The following is a 26410-nucleotide window of genomic DNA, read 5'->3' as shown; positions in this document are numbered from 1 at the left end:
GTCACAGCCCTAGCCCCACCCTGAGGCCTCCTCCTCAGACACACCGGCTTCCCACAAGAATAAAAGTCGTGCTCCAGAATAATTTCTTGAAGTATGAACACCTCAGCAGTTCAAAGTCTTAAAAATGGCTTCTGCAAAGCACTGTGAGCGGGAAAATGGTGTTTTCTCTCTTTCTTCTCCACAACACAGGGAGCCATGTCCCTTGCACAGGTGCCACTCATCATCAACTAAATAAAGGCAGCAAAGTTATAACATCACCCCACCACACAGCAATTGAAATGTACACAGAGCACAGAAATTCAAAATGCAAATCTGTTTGTGCAATACACTTCTATTTTTATTTTTTATTTTTTTTTACCTTTGCAGTCATCTTGGAGTAATCATCATGTAAACAAGAGGATGGAATGGAATTACACTGAGTCATACGCAAATGGCTCTAGAACACCTCAACGATTATGACAAGGCATTATAAATAACTTCTCTTAATAATATATATTTGCCATTTTCAGTACATTAAAGAGCTGCCATTTATCTAGGATTAGCTAGGAAGTAGTTTAAATTGTAACGTCCGAGGAATATGTCTCCATATTTGATAATCTTTCTAAGGTTCACTAGCTCCATAACATCTATGCCACAGGTTAAGCGTAAGACTACTTGGGTCAGAAGTGTTTTCTTTCTAAGAGTTTTACTGGACCATTGCACAAAGCCCTATTATTTTTACTCCACCTTGGTATTTTGCAGAATTTCAAGTAAAGCTTCAGAAATCTGTTCTTCAAGTTTTTATCACCTGTATGAAACCAGTTTCTATCGTTAAGGATACGTCAAATCAGAGATGGACACAGTAAGCAGTCTACCTCAACAACAACAGTTTAAAGTAGTTCTAGCTCATAGACTCCCCAATAAAGCATAGTCAAAAGACACTAACACCTTTGCTACTGTATAATCCCTCCTTGCTCAGATTACTATTATATAGTACCATATGTATGGTACTTACAGAAAATGGAGATTATTCTAAATTGAAGCAGCCTCAGGCACATTCTTAAAACATTAATGTCTTCAAGGCACCTCCCACATCCTTGACAATCAGTTTGTGGACTGGTTTTTAGACACAACTAACAAATGCTTGCTAATGCCTAATTAATTGATTTAAAAAAAAAACACCCTAGAAGTTCAAAGATACACCTGAATTATTATTTTTTTTAAATAATAGGAGATTAACTGTAAATAACATGTAACTAAGTCAAATAATTTTCTTATTACTAGGATGTGTAAAGCATAAATATATGAAAAATAAAATTCACAGTTTTAAAACTAGAATTCAAGGTCAGCTAGTAATTCTCAACTTTTATATTTATGCTAACTTCTAAGTATAACAGAACAGAGGCAGTATTATCAACCACAAGTACAAGAAGAAAATAGTATCACTCAAAAGTTTATGAAAGAAGCTTGATAGAAAATTCCTTTTGTAACCAATGAATACAGCCACCTGAGTGCATTTCCACAGGCTTTTCACTTGGGGGAAATCCAAATCAACTGCTAAGACATTTAGTAGCATTTTGAACATTAGCAGCAGCGGTGTAGCTGTGGGCTTTGCTTGTTCTGACTTTGTGAATTGCTAGAGAATGAAGCAGAACTCAGTGTGTGGTGCATTAATTTTCCTTTGCATCTAAGCTGGCCTCTTCGTAATCTCACAATTCGGCTTGGGGTCATGAGACAGACATCAGCTGACACTTAACTGAGCAAACCCAATCAGTTTCACTTCATCAGGAATCTCAGTGCCATCACAGCCAGAGGCCTGCAAGTAAAAACAGAAATGTTTAGGACACCAGGTTAAAAAGGAGTGTTTGACAATCAGGCTATAAATTTTCCCTGTATTGCCTAGTCAGCAAACAGCTTACTTGAAGAAAAGCTTTCACATTACTTGGTCTATTTTCTGTCAGCATCAGTCAACTGCATCCTTCATTTTAGCACAATCTTTGAATCAATATTAAAAAACCAACCAAACAAACAAAAAAAAAAAACAAACATGAAAGACTGGGAAATGAACACAGAGAAACAAAATGCTCTCTGCAGCTATCCCAAAAGGTCACTTAAAGACCAAAATTCTTTAACCCAAACTTCCCAAATGTGAGCTGAACTTGTTTTTTCATCTGTCATTTTCACTTGTGAAGACCAAATAACCTACATATACAGAATCCACCTTTTACTGTTGTGCTGTAGACACCCAATGTCTGAAAAAAAAGACTCCTGAGTCCAGCTACAAAGTCTGTTTGGAATACCAACCCAATGAATTTTTAAACAAGAAACTGAAGCAGCCTATGAGAAGTATACATAAATAGTTGCAAAAGAACATCCCCTTTCTGACTATACCATCTAGCACTTCAAATTGTATGGTTCAGAATCTTTACTAATGTCTGTTAATGAACAAACTGGCACAAATAATCAGTTCATTTTTCACAAATAACATGAAGAATATAAAAACCATCTTGCTTCAGACTGAACAGTTGATTTAGGTCTGCTTAAAAAAAATATATTACATAGGCAAGGTATTTTAATATTTTGATTTTTAAGTAAAAAATCAGCTTCTGTAGCACATAATTGACTATTTTTAATAAGTTTTTTTTTCGTTTTTTTTAAATGCATTCTACACCTACGGAGCAGATAATTCAAAGTAATAATAAAATTGGGTGAAGTGTGTAATGGTAAATTACTTCAAAAAGTGCCTTCAGACTTACTAGTATATCCCCTCCAAACTGTCAGAACCTTTCAGATCACACATACAATGTACACCAAATGACATTATACATTGAGTTTTCACAACCAAAAATAAACTTTATTGGTACTTGTGAAAACATTACATCAAGCTACTCCTTCAAATTTACTTTTATCACACACACAAGTTCTCCTTTCAGGCAGTATTTAAAAGGCCTTATTCCACTGAAGTAGCAAGCTAAAAGTCCGAGATCACGATCACTGGTTATTAGGAAGTCTCATTGTTTTTTTTGAACTGGGAATTTACTAAATAAATGGAGTTTGCATTTTGCATGTAAAATGTCATGATAAAAAGAGTATTATTTACATCATTCTACGCCCTAGCTAACTATCAATTTCCTGAAAGACATGCTAAGCAACTTATCTCGATGCATACAGATTTTTAAATGCCTTCCTGATCAGTCAGTACTGCCTAATATTTAATGCACTGGAAACCTACTACCTTATAGTTTGTGTTTAGCATAGTAAAGCTATATGCAAACTGCAGCATACGAGAAGAGCTCTTACTATTTGCAATTCACTGTTAAGGGAGTGAATGCTTTCTTTCCTTAATGATATTTTCTCCCTTTTTTCATAAGAAAAATCCTCAGATAAAATGTTAATTATGATGCATAATAGTTTTGTGTTTCCTCAAGAAATAATACTTGTGTATTAAAACAGCCTCCTTCCAAAAGTGTGGACAGCTGGATCCTGCAGGGAAGTCATAATTCTGCGTTAGCCAAGACAAGTGAAGGAGGTTTAATATTATGCATGTTTTGTAGAACATCACCATTGTAAGATCAAAGATGCACTTAAATACACAAGGAGACAAAACCTTAAAGACAGGTTCATTCAGACACCTCACTTTAATTGTTCCCAAAATAATAAATAAGTTCACTAAAGACAGAAATGCTTAAGACATAACTTCTTGTTTCCCAAATGAAAATACTTGCTGTTTGAATAGAAATAATATACCAGCAAAACACCAGCAAAAGCAATCTGCAAGCACTGAGATACTAACCAGATTCCTTGTCCACAAATAGTAACTAATCCTATACTAAAGAACACTTTTCAACTGAATCCTCCAAATGGATATAGGATTACCTAGATTTAGACTTTGAATCCCCATGAAATATTTACCAAGAAAATGTGTTTTAATCAAACCATATATAAGTGCTCCCAGATTCAGTGAAACCTTGCTAAGAGGTGAAGAAAAACAAATGACAATTCTCCTAGACAACAATTTATTTAGCTACCACTCTACACAATATAAGAGCAGGTAGAAATTGAACATACATTAAATTAATCAAGAGTAAGAATAAATTAGATACTTCTTGTGGTTACGTTCTTTTCCCAGGGAGCTGGTTAAAACTATCAGCAAGAGACTTAGGTTAAAAATTAACCTCAGGAACTGTTACCTAGCCAGTGGAACTTACCTTTAAGAGGGACAAAGGCATTGATTTAGGACTGTCTATTAATTCTGACTGTGATAAGGCCTACGAATATAACACCATTCACTCACTGGAATCTGAAACACCTTGTGACATTGACTGCACCCCAGCATTTAAGCAATACATCAAGCTAAAACAAAGAAATATCCCAACATAAGTTTTCAAGTTGCTTTATTTTCAACATATAAAAACAGTAACTGGATACTATGGGATATTAAATTTCAGAATCTCAAGCCTCTAATTTTAAGTATGTGAATTAGAAACAACACAGACTTCTATGTCACCTCTGGTATATCTATTTATCTAAACAGTCCTGGTGAGATTCCATTGCTTATACAATAAAGCCGAAGTCAGATGTTTAGACAGCAAGAACAGATCGACTGGAAAAAAAAAAAAAGAAGCATCAGCCTTATCAGCCTTTAAGCTATATTTAGATAGTAACGGGCAAAGAAACAAAACCATTAGAGTTACATGTCCTGTACCCCAATCCCTTCCTAAAAAGAAAGGGGTATTTTCTAGTAATTTTACTGGATTGTAGAGGAAAAATGAGTCCAAATGATTTAGTCAGATAAAATTACTCAAATCTATATTTAAAAAATGACAAGGGAAGAACAATCCTGAATTAATACATTATCATCAACTAGGTCACTTACTCTAAAAATGGTTCTTTACAGCCCATCTGAAGCAACTGCTTTTATAAACAAAGCTGTGATTCTGGAGACTCACTTATCTAACAGGCATTCAGTCTAGTCTTTCACATGTGTCTGAGTCACTCTCAGCAAGGGGCGCTGAAAGCTAATTGTCAAGAGTTTGGTAGTTACATAGCTAATCATTCAATAGTTTTAGGTATGTAAATTTTTCAACTTGATTTTACCAAGAAATAAAAACAAATGCAGCACATCAATTCTGAAATAAGACTTTGGAATGCAAAGTTATTAATATAAATTATATCCATCACGAGCACATCAAAATCAACCAAAATTAGGACTCACGGTCCAGGGCAAAAAGTGCAACTCAGGACAGGCCCAGGCACCATGTCAGTTTAATGTGACATACATAGAAGATAAAAAGAGGATTGGAGGGGCAAACAGTAATGAAATATGGTGGAAGCAAGATTAACTTCAAGTGTGGATGCTCAGCTGAAAGAAGGTTGATGGGAAAAACTAAGGAGAAGAAAGCAGTGGAAAGGGTGACCTTCATGTAACTGAAATGGTGACAGGTGTTGGAAGAAGTGGGATTGGAAGAAAGCGTCCATTAGCAGAGGACTACCAGAACTACGAGTAGAGGTAGAGGGAACTTAACCTAACAGGTAGAGTTTTCTCCAGTTTAGCTCTTTCTGCAGTTCTTCCCAGGGTTTTTCACCTGTTTCTCAGTGAAACTTCAAAATTCCTCAGAACTGATGTGAATGAATGTCCTTCCCCCTGCAAAGTTATGGAGCTACTTGACTCCATATCCCTAATGTCCTGTGTTAAAGTAGGTTTTAGGTTCTCTCACACACATAGTAATTTCAATCATCTCATCTGTCAACTTATCTACTCAACGAAATAGCTGAAAATGAGATAAAATCCAGACTGCATGAATACTGTAGCAATTAGTTTGTTTCTTTCCTTCATGCTTCCTTTAGACTACCTAAAAACCATTTCCATTACACTATTTCTTAGGTTGTCACTATTAAAGACATTTGACAGAAATACTGGGGTCAGGGTTAAGTCCTTTCACTGAGGGCTGCCCACATTTCCACAGTAAGGAAATTACTTCATAAACTGATGAACAAGTGACGTCTGCTTCCTCTTCCTGTTGTGCACACAGCTGCTCAATGGCATTTTTATGTGCATAAGCAACTCCTTACAGCTAGAGTTATGCCAGAACACACCGGGCAGCTTGTGAAGTACCCCAGCTTTGTAGAAAGGACCTGGGTTACCAGTGGACAACGTGTTGAGGGTAAGGCAGCAACATATAATTTTAGTGATGACTGCTGTGTATAGGGCTGTATTAGCAAAGGCGTAGCCAACAGGCAGGAGGTGATTGTTCCCTCTGTTTGGTGCTTTGGAGGTTTCACTTGAAGTACTGTGTCCACATTGGGCTCCTCAGTACAGACAGACATGATGTACTGGAGAGAGTCCAGTGGAAAGCTACCAAGATTAGTTGGCAAGAGCGCATGACATCTACAGAAAAGCAGAAAACCCTTAAGAAGAAAAGACTAAAAGGAGATCTTTCTGCCCTCTTCAACTACTACAAGGGAGGTTATATATAGAGAGAAGATGAAGCCATGCTCTTCTTGAAGGTGTGCAATAAAAGGATACAGGACAGTGGAAACAGGTTGAAGCATGGTATATTCCACTAAGAAACTGGCGAAAAAACTGCTCACAATGAGAGTGGCTAAATACCAGAACAGGTTGCTCAGATGTATCTCTGTCCTTCAATATTCAAACTACACTGGGAAAGGCCATGAGTAACCTCATGCAAGTTCAAAGCTGGACCTGCTTTATGCAGAAAGTTGAGCTAGATCACCTTCAGAAGCCCATAATGAAAATAAAATATTCCACGATTCCTTGCAAGAGTTTCTGGATAACTGGAAAATGCAAATTATTACTTTGCAGTGTAAATCTAATTGGCTGTCTTACAAAAAAATCAGTGCTGTAACTGGTCTAGAGATTAAAATCAGCCTTGTGAGCACTTTTGATACAATCTTTTCTACAGACTTCTGTTTTGCAGCTGATGGGCATGACTGTCAGTCACAGCTCACAAATTTTGAGAACTTCTCACAAAAAGTTGACACACTCCCTGTTCTGTTTCTCCAAGTAATAACTAAATTCAAATGCAACTGTTCTCTAAGGATTCTCCCTACACCTTTACCTCCCTTCTCCACCCTATCAAAGACAGAAGTTTCATTAAATTCACATGTACTTAATAATCTTTGACAACTTTATTGGATGACAGCATCCAACTGGTTAAAAATATATTAGGACAGATGGAAGAGAATGAGAAACAGCACAAAAATATAGATGCTTTCACCCTCAGAAGTCAGAAGAGATACTGTCACAGATAGAAAGCTTTGTTCAAGCATTACAAGCTCAAACCTTTAAGAGTAGTTTCCTGTGATGTTTTTCAGCTGATGTAGAGAAGGCCAGAAAATGTTTTTCAGTTTTTGCTAAATGGTTGGCATAGCATTTTCAACTATTTGAAAAAGAATTAACAGGCTGTTCTTTAATAAGAGAATATTTCTGTTTCTGAAGCTGTATTTGCTGTACTACCCATTACTTAGGAACTTACCAACTTAAAAGTCAATGTTTTCAAGGCCTTTGGATCATCTACTATCTTCTGTAAGTTAGCAGCAACTGTAAAATAAAGTATGAAAAAATTATTTACAGAAAATTGCATTCAACATGGCATCAAACCTCATACTCATGCTGGGTTATCATCTTAATTCTATACACGCACATGCCTGTAAGTTACCACTTGAATCATTTAATTGCACTCTAGTTTTAGCTTGGATGACAGAGGGCAACTCGGCTGCCATAAACCTGTGTCCTCTCTTTTGTGGTAGCTTGTATTTTGTGCCTACGTGAACTGAATAAAGGAAAAAAGCCTGAAAACCAAATAATAGAAAACCCTCAAACAATTAATTTTCAGCCTAGTCTATTCCCTAAACTTGCTCAACAATCACACAAATGCAAGTGCAAGGTAAGTTGCAAACAAGTAGCAAAGGCTAAGCAGAACCACAGCTGTCAAGATTTATACTGTAGTTCTGCTAATAACTTGGGCCTCCATCAGCACAAGTTTCTAGGATAAGACTGAGCTCATTTTCCTCCGTATGTTCTGTTCCTCATGGCTATATGTTTGTGCTTCTGTCCCTTATTTGGGCTGGCAACAGTACCCACACAGACCCTTAGTGATCTCTTACAGCTCACTGAACCAGTAGGGGGGGAAAAACAGCAAAAATAAGAGCGATACACAAGAAGCTAACTGCTGATCTTAAAACTACTCTCTACATGTGACCAATATTTGTGATGCAACAGCAGTGAACACTAAATAAATCTACAGATAAAAAAACAGAGGAGGGAAGAAAATAAACCTTTTTTCTATGAAAGCACACAAGTCAAATTTTTAATTGTGGTATTAGTTTTGGTGGTTTTATTTTTTTAAACACAATATTGTTATCATTAATATTGAACAAAAAACATGGCTACTTTCAGCTTTGTTGGTTTACTAAACTTGCTTGCCAGCTTTACACAGTACTAGATCCTGTGCTAACTCTGAATAACTAAAAGCCTCTGTTCAAAACTGACTGATGAGCACAAGATGTCATCAACAGGATATCAACATGAGAAAAGGAATCCACACTTTGCAGAGCTATTGAGACATGAAATAAACAGGTATTAAGTAGTAACGATTTCTTAGTATACTGTAAGGTAAGTATCATACAGCAGAGAAGCAAGAAGCTGGATGTTCTCTGTAATAATACTTGCCATGGACTTCCTAATGTGGAATATAAGATATCGAGAAAACAATTTGCAAGTTGAATGTCCTGCTGCTACGTGTATATTTGAAGCATGCATCAAATTCAGATTCCTACTTCTTCCACTGGTTCTAATAACACAGTGATAAAATTTTCACTCCATTGCGCCTGGTAGTATACGATTCACTCTGTATAGCAAAACAAAATTTGGCCCCACAGAGGGAAGTACAGTATTTGGCTAGGGAATTTAAGGAAGTAAACAATTATGCCAACTTAATGTCTACCACCATTAAATGCAAAGAAAAATTTTGGGGGTCTCATTTTCTCTATACCATTGAAATGGCAGAATATTGTTTGCAGACTTGTAACAAATTAAACCGTGGATGAAAAGGTATTTGAAAATAAAAACAAACCTTAAAAAACAAGCACAAGGTACATTCTGTATGGAACACTTCTTGGAATGAAAAAATAATCATCTTCACAGTAAATGAACTCAGCTACAGCCACTAAAATAGGAAAGTCTTTCCACTTTTAAAGCTTTGTTGTTCATAATCTTTATTCTAGTCATTACAAACAGTTTTTATTTTAATCACACAATTCACTTCCACAATCAGTAACTCATTTTTATTGCAATACGTCCTACCTATCAAAACACATGCAAATACAGATAATGCTTTTCATTGTAATTAATACTTAATCTCATATGAAGGCAAAAAAAATTGCGTTCAGGCTCATAGCTCCTGAAGCCATGATAGAATATCTTCAAGTTCGTATGTCTTAAATATCTATAAAATAAGATCACGCACTCAAGAGAGTTCTGGTTTATCCAAAGCCCCATAAACATTTCTTCAAAGCAAAATAAAAGAAATTCTCCAACTAGAGTTAGTTGGCTTCACCAAAAGAGAGATTCAGATCTATAAAATGAGATAAAGAATTGGATCTCAAGTCCAAAAACTTCTAACTTCACCTATTATAAAATGTTACAGTAAGATGAGCTTTAAATGGACAGTCGCCTTCAAGAGGGGCAGCCTTTCATTTAATGCAGTCCAGCTGTAGGATGACTACAGCAAGTCAGCAGGCTGCTTGGCTATTTCACCTGAATCAAAGAACTGCCACCTGCCTTTGGGCAAAGTTACTGTTCCTGCACTTGCAAACATCTGCTAGTTTATCAGCAAGTATTTTAATAAATATCACATACAATTATCAAGCAGGACTGAGGTCTTCACAAGCAGTATCAAATCTTAAAAAGCCTAACCCCCCCCCCCCCACACCTGATTCTTTACCAGGGAAGAAATTCAAATTTTTAAAGCAAAAGTAGCAAGAGAGATATTAGCAATATATGTAAATAGTTGATTCTATTTATTTATCTTTATTAAAATCTGTTACAGAAAGGAGTGATTTTAGTTTGGTAACTTTCTTTAAAAAATTGCTTTCCAAAAAACCCAGTTCATTAGATGCTACAGTTATTTGTTCATCTGTCTTTACTTTTAATATGAATACAAGCCAAAACCTTTTACATATAAAATGCTGGAGAGACATCTGAAGTAAGCGTATGAAATATGCTTTACTTTTTCTTCTCTGATGGGTCATAACTAGAGTGGGATGTGTTTAATCAAACAGAAGATTAGGAGGATTTAAGGGAGCGATGCCAGATGTTTTCAGGCTACGCTTGAAAATGAGAAAGCAGACCTGAAAAAGATTCCATAATATTAGAATAAGAATTTATGTAAAAATAGGCACACCTGCAGTTTCCTACAGATATCTTTTCAATTTCAGTTATATACATTCAGCATTGTTCAAGTAAAACTAGTGTTTCACCGGTGACTTCTGATACTCTGGGTTTTGCGTTTTCTGGCAGGAAAATTGAGTTTGCCAGAATAATGTCATTAATAGTTTGATAAAGCCACAATAAATGCAAATCCCCCCAAAGGCTGGCTCTTTCTGCAATATCTGAAAATGTAAGTAATTAACTAAGAATGAAACATGTGCGTAATTACCTACCAAAACCACATAGTACTGTTGGGTAGCTTGCTCCTTTTTCTAACTCCTTGCTTTAGTTTTGCTAGGTCTTTGTCTTTATTTAGAAGGCAAGGCCAACAATTAGAGCCAATTGTCTGAATTTAGTTTCCTGAATCACAGACTTTGTGTCTGAAATACGCTTTGTTTGTTTTTTAAGAGATCATGAGATAATTATGATCCTTTTTATATTAGTGTAAATGAAAGGTTCTAGGTACTTCAGTAAGTATACAGGTGCAGAGAGACATGTCCAGTGCTGAATAGCTTGAAGATATTGACTCAACTGATAACTTGAATCTTTCGGGTCCTGATGTAAATAGCTAGGAAAAACATCAGCGCAACAAGAACTGCAGGTGTTCATGGCATCTCCAGCTTAATTATTTTCCTTCAGAAATAGAGCCTGCAGCACAGGCAGCAGAAGCCATCCAAGTAGCTGAAAATCCTTCCTGACAGCCAGCTTGCACTGCCTTCCAATTACTTCTCCAAAAAGACTGGGATTCCACCTTAACTACAAATTAGACATCCTCAAGGTTACAAAAATCAAAGTTAAACACCAGACTCTAGAGTGGAAGACTCAGCCTACTTTAAATGCAATAAATTAAGCTGTTACATTTAAAACAACTTACTACTCTTAAGGATATACTTTAAAAGTTTAGGACTGTTACTACACCTACACAATTTTGATGATTAAGTATGCAAAGTCTCCTGAAATACACCTAGAAATTTGTGTCAGACACACTCACAACAGTAAACACTGTTCCCACAAATAAGCAGTTGCTGCTACAGTTCAGCCCTATTCAGTAGTTTCTGAACACATCAAGCAGGAAAGAAAAAAATCACTGAAATAGTACTGCTGTTAGGCTTTACTCACTAGTATCTTTCCCAGCTACTGAATTTAAGCTCTTTTCATTGAGGAAAACAATTTACTAGGCTGAGATTCAAGAACCCTCCCAATAAGGTTCACACGCAAAGATTTCATTTTCCTTAGATATGAAAAAATGAGCCTAAAGTTTCTAAATGCAGATGAACCCAACCACATCTGTGAACACTACCAGAAGCTTAAGGGAAAAAGGAGGAAAATAACCACCCCTCTCTTACTACCTCCCCTTCCCCATGCTCCCCAAAATTTTTCCTTCACAAGTTAGTGAACCAAGTAAATTTGAGTTTTTAGAGAGAACAGTGGCTCCGAGGAGGGAGGAATTACTCTCCCTGCTGATTCTTAAGCTATTTGGAAAACTGGGGACATTGTAAAACACATGTCCCTGGATCCTACTCTACAGCTCATCTCCAAGATAAGTATACTACAGTTTCGACTGACAAAGCCATTTTTCTTTGAAGTACTCTGAAGTCATGCCTTGGATATTGTACCTCTGAAATTCGTAGTAGATTAGTATGTCTGCAAGCAGCACTAATTGACAATTTGAAAACCTTGTTGGGAATTCACCATTTCCACAGGGCCTGGATATACGAGACCCTACTTTTTATTTTGCAAAGCGTTTCTCAGGATGTTTTGGTGATGCTACTATAAAAGGCAGAAGAAATATGGACAAGATAACTGCAGGAAAAGAATTAAACAGTGATGGAAAAACCTTTGCCAGCAACCCCCCAGGTAAATAGAGTATACTTCAAATCGTGCCTTGGAGCAAAAATCCTCTTCAAACCTTAGCAGCAGTTAGCACAATAGGCTTTTGTTGTTTACAGCAATAAATGAGGGGCCATTCAGCTTGCTTCAGAAGGCTTCTGAAGGACATATAATCAACCCATGTACCACAAATCATTCCAGGTTCTTTTGCAGGTTTTGTTCAGAGACAAATGGTTGTGTCACTCTGTCAAAGTGAGTGTTTGCACTTGTGGAACATGCAATAGGATAAAAAAGGTCAACACTAGCATATAAATATACACAACACAGACAGCTAATTGCAGATATAATAAATAAAAAGCTCACATAGCTAGCATCCTCTAGCATGCACATTTATTTAGCATATCCTACAAATCACTGTCTGCTATACAACATTTTTAGCCAACTACATCAGTTATAATTTTTAAATAAGCAAATCAATATGAGCTAATGCAACAGAACAAAAAGGCTATCTCCAAGATCACAAGCACCAAAAAAAAAACACGTAACAGACTAAGCATACTTGGGGCATTCTCAAATAGCTGTTTTGCTTCTCTAAATGTGACAGGACTCTGCATGGTTATTGAAAATTTTTAACACAGCATGAAATCTAACCCTAATGGCTTCTGAATAGGGAAAAATTCTGAAAAAGTTAAAATTAATGAGACAGTAAATAAAGCTATATGAAATACAGTAGAACTATTTCCTGTACGATGGCAACCTAGCCAACTGAGCCAGAGCCATCTGGCATAAACACAGACACAGGCAGCATCTAAAATTCGAGTCGATATTTCTGTGGCACCGAAAAGAATAATGATTCAAATGCTTTTCCATTTTGAAAAAAAAATGGATGGTGAACTTCTGAAGCTATGCTTAGGTTCAACGATTTGGAAAGCTACTGCATATTGTAATCCTGAAATTCAGATATGAAGAAAGGAAAGACATTATTCAGGCACAAAATTACTGTCACAAAAAAAAAAAAATCTCTGAGAAAATAAAAAGTGGTTTTAAATAAATGAAAAATGAAATCATTTTTACGTAGTCCAAAACTCAGTCTGTTAGAAATAGCAACCTTCAGCTGCTCCCTACTTCATCTGAGTGTACTGCTATTAGAAAGGCCAAACTCAAAGCACCGCAGATTTATTGGCTTTCCTCCGATTGTTTCGAACATTACCTCTCTCCCAACTGCAGGGGGTTATTTTGCCATTTTCATCTGATACATGGAGTTCTACATAATAAATGCCTTGGGAGTTCACTATTTGAGGATTAATGCTGTATCCTCCTGTATGGGTCTCAAGAAGCAGGAAGCCTGAGTGACAGGGAATACTTTTTACTAGAATTATGATCCCTGGTAATTCAACTGCTGGTAGGGCTTCTCTCCAAAGGGCTGAATTGATGATGCATACTCATGAGGCAATTTCACTTATTACAAGACATTCATTACAATATATACACTCATTTGTATTTTGTACTGCAGAGTGATTTTCATGCATTTGCAAGATCAGAACAAAATCAAAACTAAGTTTTGAAACCTAGCCAGCATTTCATTATTTTATATTATGCAAACAGCCATAGCAATCAACCTTTGGTCACAATTCTTCCAGATCTCTCTATTATTATTATCTAGTATTATTTAATAGCTCACAAACTGTCTGCATGAAAAATTAAAAGCCTTTTCAAATAAGTCAAAAAGGTCTTCTAAGTGAGCATGATTCCATTAGTTCCTCCACTCAGGATGCTAGTCAAAATCCCTTTGTTTATGTTGCTTGAGAACAGGAGCAAGGGAAATATTAAAGCATTTTGAGATCTGTGACAGCTAACTAACAAGCGTTTTTTGCTAGAGGACTGCAAGGAGCTAGACATGATTCTTATAAGAAAGAAATGAAAGAAAATAAAGATCAGCAGCAAGCCTAGCTTCTATTCTGAGGAAGCTATTGGACGCTGATAAAGGAGAAACATTAAAAACATTTAGAAATATATTATTTATGAAGGGACTGTCATTAGGATTTATCAAAGGAAGATTAAGACTCACAAATTTGTCTGAATTCTCATTGCTGAATTGGGATGCAAAGACAGTGGAAATGATTTATTCTATTTCAAATTTGATGCTTTAATATTCAAGAGTTTGATTTGCAGCTTCACAGTCAGAAAACACAGTTGCAAGAGAGCAGTACTCATCTACAGAACAGAAGGCCAAACAAGTTTCCTCTTGAATAGTGAGAAACTGAAAAAATCTCCTTCAGCATCCTTACCAACAGGACTACGATTTCATGGTGCTAAGCAACTCCCACAGCTAAAAGCGATTATTAAAACCACTTGAGTCCTGTGGTTCACATGGTTTCTGAGCCCCAGTAGAGTAGACCATGGTAGAAACCAGGAATGGATGCCTTCTCACATATATGAAGTACCAGGCATGAAGAACTGTACTTGATAAAACCATCCTTACCTCCCTAAGAATGGCCCATTTAAAAGATGTTTTTAAAGGACATTTAACTAGTAGTTTACCATCAAGGTATCTTGTTCCAGGGAGCGGGGGAATAATTGAGACCAAAGCTTCAGCTCGTGAACAGCTACGCTATGTTACTCGATAGCAGAAGAGGCAAAGGCATGGAAGAGACATCAGGGATGCCTCTTCTTGATTGACCTTTAAAATCTAATCATGCCCTTAAATATTTATCCTTGCTCAAATCAAAAAAATAAACAGCTTATGGAATAAGTGTAGATCTCAAAGGTCTGCACATTAACATCCATTAATACAGGGAATTGATACCCGGGGTCACAGACAAAAATTGAAAAGCTGAAGACTGAAAAATACACAAGATTTTTCTGTAGGTAGCTGACAAGAATTCCCACCCAATAGAAGCAACATATTTTATGAAGGAGGAGCACTGCAACAAAATGGATAATGAAATATTTTTAATGCTACAAATATACCTATTTCAATTCCAATAGCAAGTTAATCGGAACTTTGGGTGTTTGACGATGATATTTAGTATAAATATCTGATCCCAAGATGATGTATTACATTTACACTTTTAGCCCCTGTGCCAAAAAAAAAAATAAAAATGAAACTGTGATACCATTTTACTGGTTAAATTAAAATACAACTGTAACTGGCAAAATGCACCTTTTCCAAGAAACTTAAAAAAAAAAAAAAAAAAAAAAAACAGAATGCTGTATTTTCAGGATTGATATTTTCCTCCCCAGAAGTGTTCAAAGAACACTTAGAAAAACCACTGCATATTTAAAACAGTGTTATAAAAAGGTAGATAGAACATATTTGGATCCCTAAATGCTTATGTATTCTAGACCTTGATTCTGTGTGTGCTTAATGGGGGTAGATGATACCTAGGAAGAATTCAAAGGGTTGAGGCAGGAGTATATACAGATTTCACAATTCCCTCATCATTTTGAGAAAAGCGTTCTGATGATCCTAAGCATTTTAAACCACAGTGCAGTCTCAAATGAACATTTAAAATAAAAATGTAGTCCTGCTGCCCAACATTGCTAGTAGGGATATTTAACAAGCCTAAGATATTACAGTAAATCATGCTCATAAATTTTCTCTACAAAAGAATGAGTCAGATTACAAGGTTAAAAAAAATCATTTGCCAATGACTGAACACAGAAAGCAAGTGCTAGCTTTCAGACAAAGGTTTTGACAACAGTTTGAAAGACATCAAGATATCGAAGACAGCTCAACAGGCATCTTTATCATGCTGGATTGGAGTTGAAATGTAGGTCTATGCAGAAAAAAGCAGGTCACATTCTGGTGATCACTTGGTAATTCCTTTCCTCATCAGATGTTCGCTACTCCTCCTGTCCTCAGTTCTGCTATGAATTATAGATATTGTTCTGACAAAACTATTAAGAAGATGAAAGGGCAGCCAGGTTACTTCAACACCTATGTCTGAAACTTGAAAGAAGGAAAAATGTATTTAGAAAAGAAGCCCTGATTGCAGGAGTTAGGTTCTGAAACAGACTACCTGTAGCTTGAAGTATATCAATAAATCCCTATTTCGACATACTTGTAGAGAAGTGAATGCCAAGGAAACAAACAACAGTAACTGAATTACTATTGAAAAGAGGAACATTGCTGTCTTGACAATTTCTGATTCAAATTCACAGATTTATTTTTTTTTTTTGTGAACCAGAAATGAAAGACCTCAAAACAACAACTCAGACCTATGAGGGCAGGGAACACTTTGGGCTTAAGTTTATCACCTACTTCATTAGGCAAAACCCAAACTAATCCTAGAGATAAAGAGCTAGGTTTATCCCCCACCTACACAGGTGAGTAGGAACTGCTTGACTGAATGCAAAAAAAAGGAACCTTTTTTGAAGGCAACTGCCAACTCCACCTCCTCCCCCCCCAAAGTAATTAAAAATTACGATTTACTTGTCCATAACTATAAGACAAATAGGCACGTTAAATATAATACATTGGTACGTGTACAGATCAAATTGTTTACTTTGAGGATCTTTTGTCATGTATTCACATCGTGTCATGTCGTAGTTCTGCCACAGCAGCCATTACAGCAGCGGTTACTATTCACCCAACATGACATTCTGTTTTCCATCTTGAACCTCTAAGTTTCCATCACACAGAAAATTCAGTAAGGTGGGAATGTGCATGAAACCAGCGTTTTTCACACAATATACTTTCTCAAGTGCATCCCTTACATATGACATATAGAGCTAAAATAACTTTGAAAGAGCAACTAGATGCAAAGCTTGATTACCTGAGGGTGTATCTCAAACCTCCAGAACTCCCGACAGTCTAGTCATTATGAGTCACCCTTCAATGCATTAGCTCTAAATGAGCCAGATGTGTTGAAATATTTAAGTCCCTAGTTAAGCCCTTGGGACTTTTAGAGAGATTCTCATATCTGTAATGCATGTATATATATCTCTTGCTATAGAGATACAGAGTTATGTGCACACATTGAAGGTACAAGAGTTTACAAAATACCTTAAAATATAGTAAATTTTTTATTTAAACATATATATACTTGTATATATGTATAAATTTCCTCTCTGGGTAATACATTAAAAGGTAAACTATTTATTCTGATACTTGGAATTGTTGAGATCTATAAAGGCATTTTCTCATTATAAAGCTTATGGGTACCTCAAGCTTTGGAATATACAAAATGTGATACACAAAAAATCAGTTATTTCACTCATTTTGAACAACTGACAGAGGAAAAAAAGTTTCTAGCAAACTCTCTTCTAGCAAAGATTACAAAAATCAAATGTTTTGCATCTCAAAACATTACTGATATTAAAAGGCAAACCTTTGCTGCCTTCAAATGGTAGTGCTACCCAGGTCATGCACCCTTAGCAACACCACTGCTCTTTGTGAGGACAGAAATTTATGCAATACATTTTCTACTTATGTACCATGATCATATTCTCTGATTACAATAAAATATGCTGAAATTAGTTGAAAAATGGCATCATTTCATCCAGTTTTAAAGATGATTAATCTAACAAGACAGCAAACAAAACAAGATATAAGCAAAAGCACGACAAAAACAAGGAAAACAAATATACACTGAGGAACTCTGTGACAGTGTCTATGAATTTGATTATCAGTGTCACTGTGAGTTAAGATGCTATTACAGACAGTATACTAACAAAACGGGTTTCTGCTTTTTCAACTTCTCATTGAAGTAAGAAACTAACTTCAGCATCAGCAGAGAGGATACCGTAAGACAACCAGATGATTCAGTTTCAAATGCTTTAACACTCTCGATTAACTGGGAGCCACACATATTATTTACTGCTTAACATCCCTTGAAATCATGTCATTCTGGATTTGGCCTGATACGTGTTCTTTGTTTCATGGCCAACTTAGCCACACAAAGCCACGACTTCTTTTATTCTAGATGCCAATGTTAGCCCTATCCACCTACCACAGTAACTGCACCAAATTCACGCGCACACACAAAAATCAAACTAATTTGGTATCTACTCTATTCTCAATTCTAAGAAAATAGACAAGATGTTAAAAAAAATGCGACTTTCAAAATATCTCATTTCAAAATATGATTTTTGTTTTTTCAGCTGTTTCTTCTAAACTTATTAGACCTTACTAAGCAGGAAGCTTTTGCTTTGCCTTACTAAAAGCTGCTCCTCCAGATATTAAGAGGATATCTGGGTCTGGTTCCAAGACAAAAGACAGATAGCTAGCTATTCACCAGTAGTTCGTGTCTGATGTAGTAAATGTGAAGGTACATCTTCCCTGATCCTCAAGGTATTCAAAGATAACTGTTGACAAAAACCACTAAAATTGAAGTTACATTAACACAGTGAAGAACAACTGCACATTTCTTGACCACAAAACTACCAAGGCTTTTATTTAAGCTTTGTTTGGGAGGTAGTTTTTTTGTTTGTTCTTTTTTTTTTTTTTCCTTTACATAACTATAAATAGACACGTGTAGGTTCTGAAATTTAAGGATTGTCTCCAGAAGATTAACTATAGCCTACAACTTTGCTGAAATTACATGCACACCACTAAAGTGGGATTGCAACTGAGTGTTGACATGATTCAACTTTCCTTTACGGTACCAAAGAAACTGAAATAAAGCATTACTACCTGAACATTTACTACCTAATATACATATATTGCATATTCACAGACATTTTATCTCAAAACATTCTGAAAATATCACAGATCTTTCACATGATTTAACAGCTATTTCAGAGCTGCACAAAAATACCTCATCAACTAGATGTCTACATATAGGCTCCAAGACTCATTCCCCTCTGCGAATTCAAAATCTACTTTAAAACTAAATTTTCTGTACTGATTCCCTTGATCTAGAGACCTCCTGTGAAACAATGTTTCTGTCAATAAGAACAGAAACCAGTCAATCATAGTGAGAACTGAACATGCAAAATGGAATTTTTGCTTCTCTGCAGAACAGGTAGCTGAACTTACTGCTTATCAGAATGGAAATCTTCCCGGGATGCCCGTGTTAAGTGAAGCAAATCCAGCAGGACTCAAAAGGTGAAGAGCGCTGATGCTTAGCAGTGAATTCTATAAAACTTACATGTCAGCTGGTCCCTATTAACAGCTTCAGCTCACGTATGCCATAGCCATACTTTTCACAGCAGCCTTTGCTGACTCTGGTTCGAGTACCCTTTCAGAAAACCAGTTGTTATGCCAATAAATCGTTGAGTTCAACATAAACACAGGTATTTTCACTTCTCTTTTTTCTCCCAGCCTCTACACGTCCCAGCTTTCATTAAAAGAAACTACAGGAACAACTTTAATGAGGCTATCTCAGAACTTTGTTTTCGTTCAGGTTATAGAGGCTGAATTTCTGCATGCTTCAGCTGAAAAGTGAAAGGTAATTTATCAGCTGCTTTCAACCTGTAAGCTAATGGAATCAGTTCTTCTGGTGAAGAAGGTTAACCAAACTCATCTCTACTATTCCCCTATTCCTCTACAGGAAGATTTTAAATCTTTTAATTTGGAGTGAACAAGGTGGCAAAATCATTTTACAAAGAAAATGAGTTTTGTAAGCATTTTTCAGCACCATCTGTTCTCTTATATGACTTAGTGCTTTAAACTAAGGGACTGAAGTATGTTTCAGGACTGTGCTGCTACAGTGGAGGTGACAGCTCAAAACTTGCTCAATTTTTTGTAAACAGATGTGGCCAGGACCTTCAAATCCTTCCTGGGATAACCTGACATTGCTTCTAATTTTCTAAGATACTATAGAGTTGCATTGCACTTTAAAGTTGCATTCTAATTTTTTGTTTTGTGCTTTTGTTTGTTTGTTTTTAATTTGAATAGCTATATTAAAATATGACTGGATTGTTAGGCATTTTTAATGATAGATGCAAGAACATAGTGAAATGAAACATGCAAGATTCAGTGGATTCGTTGCTGCTCCTTACAACAGTTAAACATCCCATAATCTTTCTTCTTCCTACTAAGACTATATAATCACAAGCTGAATTTTTCAATAACATGCTTGCATGCAAGATTTATTGCATGCTCATACAACACTTATCCATTTTTCACACATCAAACCACAAACCTATTCTCAGAACTACTTTTTTCCTTAATTAAAAGTAAAATCCCAGTAACAGAAAAAAAAAGTAACAGAACTTGTGTTTTAGTAAAACATGAAATCTATAGCCATGTTCTGGGAAAATAATGTCTAAGCCTATTTGAAAACTTAACTTCACAGGTGGAAACACAAGTGAAAATTACAGTAGAAAGCAATGCAAGAATTTGTGCCTGTGGAGCTTGAGGTAAGGGCTTATGACTCCACAAAAATGACTTGTAAACTGATTAAAATTAATGAAATCATAAATTTCTTGTATATATAATGAAAGCACACAAATTACATCGGATTTCCTTTATTGCAATACCACAATAAAAAGAAAGGGACAAAAAGGACCATCGTAGCACTAAAAAACAGTATTTGATGCAATTCTAAGGAGGAACTAAATAAGGGAATAAACTTACGTTATTAACTAGACAGTGGTCGAACCAAACACGCTAGGAAAAACCATGTTACTTAAATATTTGTGCTTCTTCAAGGGCCAAAGCCCCACAGAATCATAGAACGGAATTGGTTGGAACGAACCTCAAAGATCATCTAGCTTCAACCATCACTAAAGCCATGAGGGATCTCTATCTATTTGCCTTTCCTCAAACTTCTCCTGAAAGATATCAAATCCCACTCACGTTGCTATTTCCACAGAAAGTATGAGGAGTTTGCAGCAGAAGAGAACTTTGCAGCAAAGAGAAAAGGGAAGAACAAAGAAGGCAAAAAGGGTTCCAGCAGGTCCCAGTGGGAACTGCGCTGCAGCATCACCACCTAATGTCTGACTTCTGTACAACAGAGTGCCAGCTGACTGCCCGGGCAGGTGTGATAGTCAACAATTCTTCTTAAAAAATTACTTTAAAAAGTTAAACATCTTGAAACTATAAAAAATCTAAGAAAAACATCAACAACAGTATGCTTTTGCCATTTTTCTTAACGGATATTTAAAGATTAATACACTGAGGCCAAGCTGTCCCCTTTCCCCTGAACCCTTATTGTAAGAGCATAGTAGAATTGACTTCTAAAGAGCACCTGCTAGTCTGTACCATCTGCTAACCTTCCCTAAATACTTTTTCTTTAGAAATCAAAGTAAAGGCATAAGTAGGATTTTTGTTTCTTCCATCAGCTAGAGTCAGCCTGTCTTCTAGACATATGAAAACAAAAGGTATTGGCTTCTCTCTGAAATACTCTAGCTAGCCTAAGAATGCACTGATAATGTATTTAGTTTGTACTCCAGGCAAGTCATATGAATTTAGGGATCCGTTTGGTAATGAGAACTGAATCAATTGATATGAACTTCTTTGACTACAACACAAAGATCAAGCTACTAGGATTTCTTGACTCAGCTCTCATATTATAAGCATCTACTATCACCCTTCTGATTTTGGCAACTATATTTCTAGAGGCAGAAGAGGGGCAACTGGAGGGAAAGGAACACTTTCAAATTCATCACATTTGCCAGGCACTAAATTTCATCAAACAAACAAACAAACAAAAAACATTGAAGCACAGAATAAAAAATAACGTATTTTTCTCTCAGCAGCCAGAAAATATTTCCAATTATCTTTTTTTTTTCCCCCCCCCCCTAGAAATGGTAACTCTACATGCAATTTCCCCAGATCCTGAATTCTGGCATGCTTCTACTTCCATGAACTCGACGGGATACTTACTAACTTCAGAGCTGCCAAAACATACTTTGAATAATTCCACTCCAAAATCATTTTATTGTTGAACAAAAATTAAGTTAGTGCAAAAATGATCAATCATTGAATTGTAAACAATCCTACGGGAGACCTATATTATGTCACTCCTCTCAAACCACTGAAGAGTTCTGACTTCCAAAAACAATCCTTGGATTAGTATGAAAATTGGCTTGTTGATTGAACTATGCATACATGAAAGCAAAATTAGGACAAAAAGGATTTTTTGAAAACCAGCATCAGAGAATATATTTTTTCACATCCATTTAACACAAATTTGTCACAAGAGCATAATTGCAAACAAAAATGTAATTTACCTATAACTACATCATGGCCATCAACCAGGCCTGCAGAGAACAGCTCCTGAGAAACGCCATCTGCTGTGTCTGTCCAAAAGGTGAAATGAGTAAGGATGAGAACCCACAAAAACAAAGTATCCAAAGCAATATAACAAAAACATATTTTAGGTCATAAACTCCCATGGTGGCAGGCTTGAATTCAAAATCATTTTTCATTAGGAGGGGAAAAAATTAACACAATTTTCCAGTCATCAGCCTCTACACAGCAAAATGAGGTGATGATTTACAAACCCCCCTACAGTCCTTTCCTGGCCACAAACATTTCTTCTCTATTTAACTAGGTACTCTTACATGTTTACAAGTTCAGTATTTTCATGACCAAGAAAATAAACTATATTTTGGTGGTGTTTTCATTGCTTCCCTGATCACCTCTATTGCTCCGCATATTAGTGCTATGCTATATTAGGTTTTCTTGTTTGTTATCAGTGGAGTTGCCGAGTTACTCAGTTATTACTTCCTTTGAGGTCTAGGCTCAAAATAGGTTTTAAGTATTGTGATCCAGGAGATGGAGAGCTTTGGGTGGGTATCAACTGCTGTACCTGAGTGGGTTAATTCCAAAGTCCCCGTGCCTACTACTTGTTTCTGGATAAAGACTTGGGAAGGCTTAAAGGTAAGAAGTAGGAAACAGCAGGAACAAGCCTACATTCCACCAAAGTCTCAACTGCATATGGCGTCAATGCCAAGTATGTGCATGGAGTGCATTTTTTGAGGCTGTTAAAACATTCGCATAATTTCCTCAAGAAAAACACACGTGAAAAACAATATAGCTGAGTGATATGCAATTTCTGCAGAGCTTTGAGGGTAAGAATCAAAGCCTTGTTCTGGCTGCCTTGGTGATTATTAGGAACAGTCCTGCTGTACTTTACTATGACATATCCTACGTTTTTTGACCAAGTAAGACATCTTGCATGGCTTATATAACTGCTTGGAGAATATATAAGTAATTCTTTTGACAGTGACTAAACCAGGATACTCTGTGCCAAGTTAAGTAAAGAAATCTCTCTTGTTATTACCCATTATCAAAATTAATGAGAAGTGCAGGCAGACAACAGAGTATATTCACAGAACTACTGCATAAGAAAGATATTATGATTTACAGGAAGAGAGAGATCTTTTACAATCTGGTTTCTTTTAAGGTGGATGCTCTTTGAAGGCTATTCTAAGTATAGTGAATACTGACTTCTAAGAAAAATGAAATGTGTTCACAGTTCAAAGGGTTGCTATGTAACAAGAATGATACCTTCTTTCTCAACATATCCTCTTGTGCATTTTATCTCAGCAATATCTTGTATTCTTCAAACAAAAATAAATCTTATGACTTCTTACAACTCTTAGCACTGGAAAGCCAATAAAGTTCTACAAGCATTCAGTGGAGTCATCAGTTTCAATATCAGAATTAAGTTTGGTGATGATACATAAGCTAGAAATGCAACTCAACTTTCAGTTGAAGACAACACTTGAAACAGGGTGTACACTTCATACTCATTAACAGAATTTCTTTTATTACAGAGGGCAAGTAAACTCAAATATTACCACCATCACCACATGTACTTTTATGGCTATTATATTGCATTTCCTATGATGTCTTCCAAATGTGAAAAAGTAAATTTCAAAGCCATAAATATTACTCTGCAAGATCTTACATACCACACAGATCACCTCAGTAAGACACAAAATTGATAAAGTATACTGTATAGATTATACCGTACATTATGCTACCTTGCCACTAGAATTTACAAACATCTGCTATTCTTGTTCAAGTTAAGTCCAATATAAAGTTCTGCATACTAGGGAACATTCCACAGAGGTAGTTTATATTAACCATAAGCAGTAATCAGTTTCTGAAATAACTTTCTGAACAATAAGAGAATTATTCGATTGAAAGAGCCTTACCTCTGCCTGGAGTAAACTCAAACCTTATGTCATTAAGTTCTTTTCTGGAGTTCCTGAAAAACATTCAGTGTATGTATTAAAATATAATGAAGAACGTCTTATTCAGAGTAACAAAATTCAGCTTTAAAATATGCTTTTAAATATGTGAAGAGTACTTAATTTTATATTCTAATATTGCCCCAACTGGAGGACATATCCAAGATGATTAAAAAAGCTAAAATCCCAGCAAATTTATATTCTCTCCATATCAGATCAATGTATTATGTGAGGTTTATAAAATACATTTTCTCACCTATAATAAATACTGATGTAATTCTTTGTTACAGATCAGTTTTTACTCTTAGAACTACAGCCCTCAGATGCAAATTTTACAAATATTAAAACTGCTCCAATAAAACAAATCTTCAGCATTAAGGCTGCAAAACATTTCTCATTTACAAAGCTCTTCTGGAATCTGAACTAATACACACAAACCAACCAAACAAAAAGGGGGGAAAAAAGCCAACACATCTTTGATGCATGGCTTGTTTTTATCCTCCTTCACAATATTAGAGTGTACCAGCTAAGCCAGTGGAAGACTAGCTCTTGGTTCTTTCATGCCTTTAATAAAATATGAGAAAATATATTTTTACAGAGTATCATGATTAGAATCATAGAATCATAAAGGTTGAAAAAGACCTCTAAGATCATCCGGTCCAACCATCCACCTACCACCAATACTGCCCACTAAACTATGTGTAAATTTCTGCTTAGGGTGTTTAGGCACAAGCTTCATTCAGAGCATATTCTGTGGAAAGGGGCGTTGCTTCTTAAACCTAATCAGGTGATCTGGAACTTTGTAACAGGGTATTAATTCTGGCTACAACCCTCCCTATGCACAAGGGCCAGACCCCTGCTTGATATTCCCACATCAAATCATGCAGGTCAGAAACAGCAGCTGCAAGTCCCATCCTTGATATTGCCCAAAAGAGATGCCCAGTTATTTTGACATCCACATACCCTACTTACATTTAGCAGACCTGCCAGATTCCTGATTTTCTCTGTTAATGACTCATTTTCATGACAATCTCATGATTAACAGTAAAGCTACATGAAATTAGCATCAGACAAAGTACAAAAAATAACATACTAGCTTTCTAATGACAAATCCTCAGGTCCTATGCCTAGACAATGCAAACAGCATTGGCAAGCAATTTTTTTGTAATGTGAACTTTCCTCAACTTCAAAAATGCTGCTCTCCCAAAGCATCCTAACAGGAGAGACTTCACCACGTTTTCATGGCAGGATTTTGGTGAAAACCAACAAAAAGATGTTTAGGCCGAAAATGTCTGGGTAGTCTAAAGGATAAAATAATGTCGTATAATTCCTTCCAATCTTCAAAAGACACTCTGCCATACCAGCTCTACCAGTTCAACATAGTCTGAATGGTATATATCACACTTCTCCAAGAGTCACAAAATATTCACTTGGATTTAAAGCTCCCGGTCGGAGATCAACTACATACAGAGAAGCTCATTTAAGAGACTGAAAAGCAGGTTTTGATGCACAATGTCTACTATGAAGCTGTTTTGAAATGAAAAACTTATTTTACTGACCACCTTTGCCTCAACAGTGGAGGTACTTCGTATACATAAAATAAATGGCAGAGCATAAAAGCCAGAGGTTTTCTGCCTTCGTGTTTGCCCGAGAGTGCTTTAACTAGTTACATATATTACAGAGTCATACGGGACTTACTATCCATGTTACAGAATTCCTTTATAATCTCATACTGTGTTCCAAACCTCTATCCCTTGCACGTTTCCAACTTCAGTTTTAGTTAATAATTTCTACCATCAATAAAACATTAGTTTCTTCACAAAATTTATGTCCACCTCATTTTTGGAAATGGCAAGCTAACTTGAGCACAGGGATGAACTTAATTGCTGTAGCACACTTTTTCCAATGAATAGCTCAATCCACTTGAAAAGCTAATAGCAACAGAATGTGTTTAGCGGTCTATTATTCTTCTCCTCAGCACGGAGAACTGTGAGCAAGCTCGTATTTCAGCATACCAGGTCATGAAGTCTTGCTGTGGGAAAACTAAATCCAACAGGC

At 36.2% G+C, this 26410-nt stretch overlaps 1 protein-coding gene across 4 annotated transcripts in view; it reads right to left on the bottom strand.

Annotated features, from left to right (window-relative positions):
* Window positions 1–315: 315 nt before the first annotated feature.
* The window catches only part of STK39 (serine/threonine kinase 39), a 92833-nt gene continuing 66738 nt past the window's right edge, over window positions 316–26410 (bottom strand). For 3 of the 4 annotated variants that reach the window (XM_040561227.1, XM_040561224.1, XM_040561226.1), the window contains exons 14-17: window positions 24317–24369; window positions 22382–22450; window positions 7476–7540; window positions 316–1795 (exon numbers count right to left, since the gene is read on the bottom strand). In XM_040561227.1, coding sequence (XP_040417161.1) covers window positions 1721–1795; window positions 7476–7540; window positions 22382–22450; window positions 24317–24369 — 262 coding nt within the window. In that variant the 3' untranslated portion in view covers window positions 316–1720. Of the gene's footprint in view, window positions 1796–3825; window positions 4583–7475; window positions 7541–22381; window positions 22451–24316; window positions 24370–26410 lie in introns of those variants that run through there. The other variant, XM_040561225.1, reaches the window with a different exon arrangement.

This window comes from Cygnus olor, chromosome 6 (genome assembly GCF_009769625.2).
Source record: "Cygnus olor isolate bCygOlo1 chromosome 6, bCygOlo1.pri.v2, whole genome shotgun sequence".
Lineage (NCBI taxonomy): Eukaryota > Metazoa > Chordata > Aves > Anseriformes > Anatidae > Cygnus > Cygnus olor.
The sequence above is the reverse complement of the archived record's forward strand: the minus strand, read 5'-3'. Positions and strand labels throughout refer to the sequence as shown.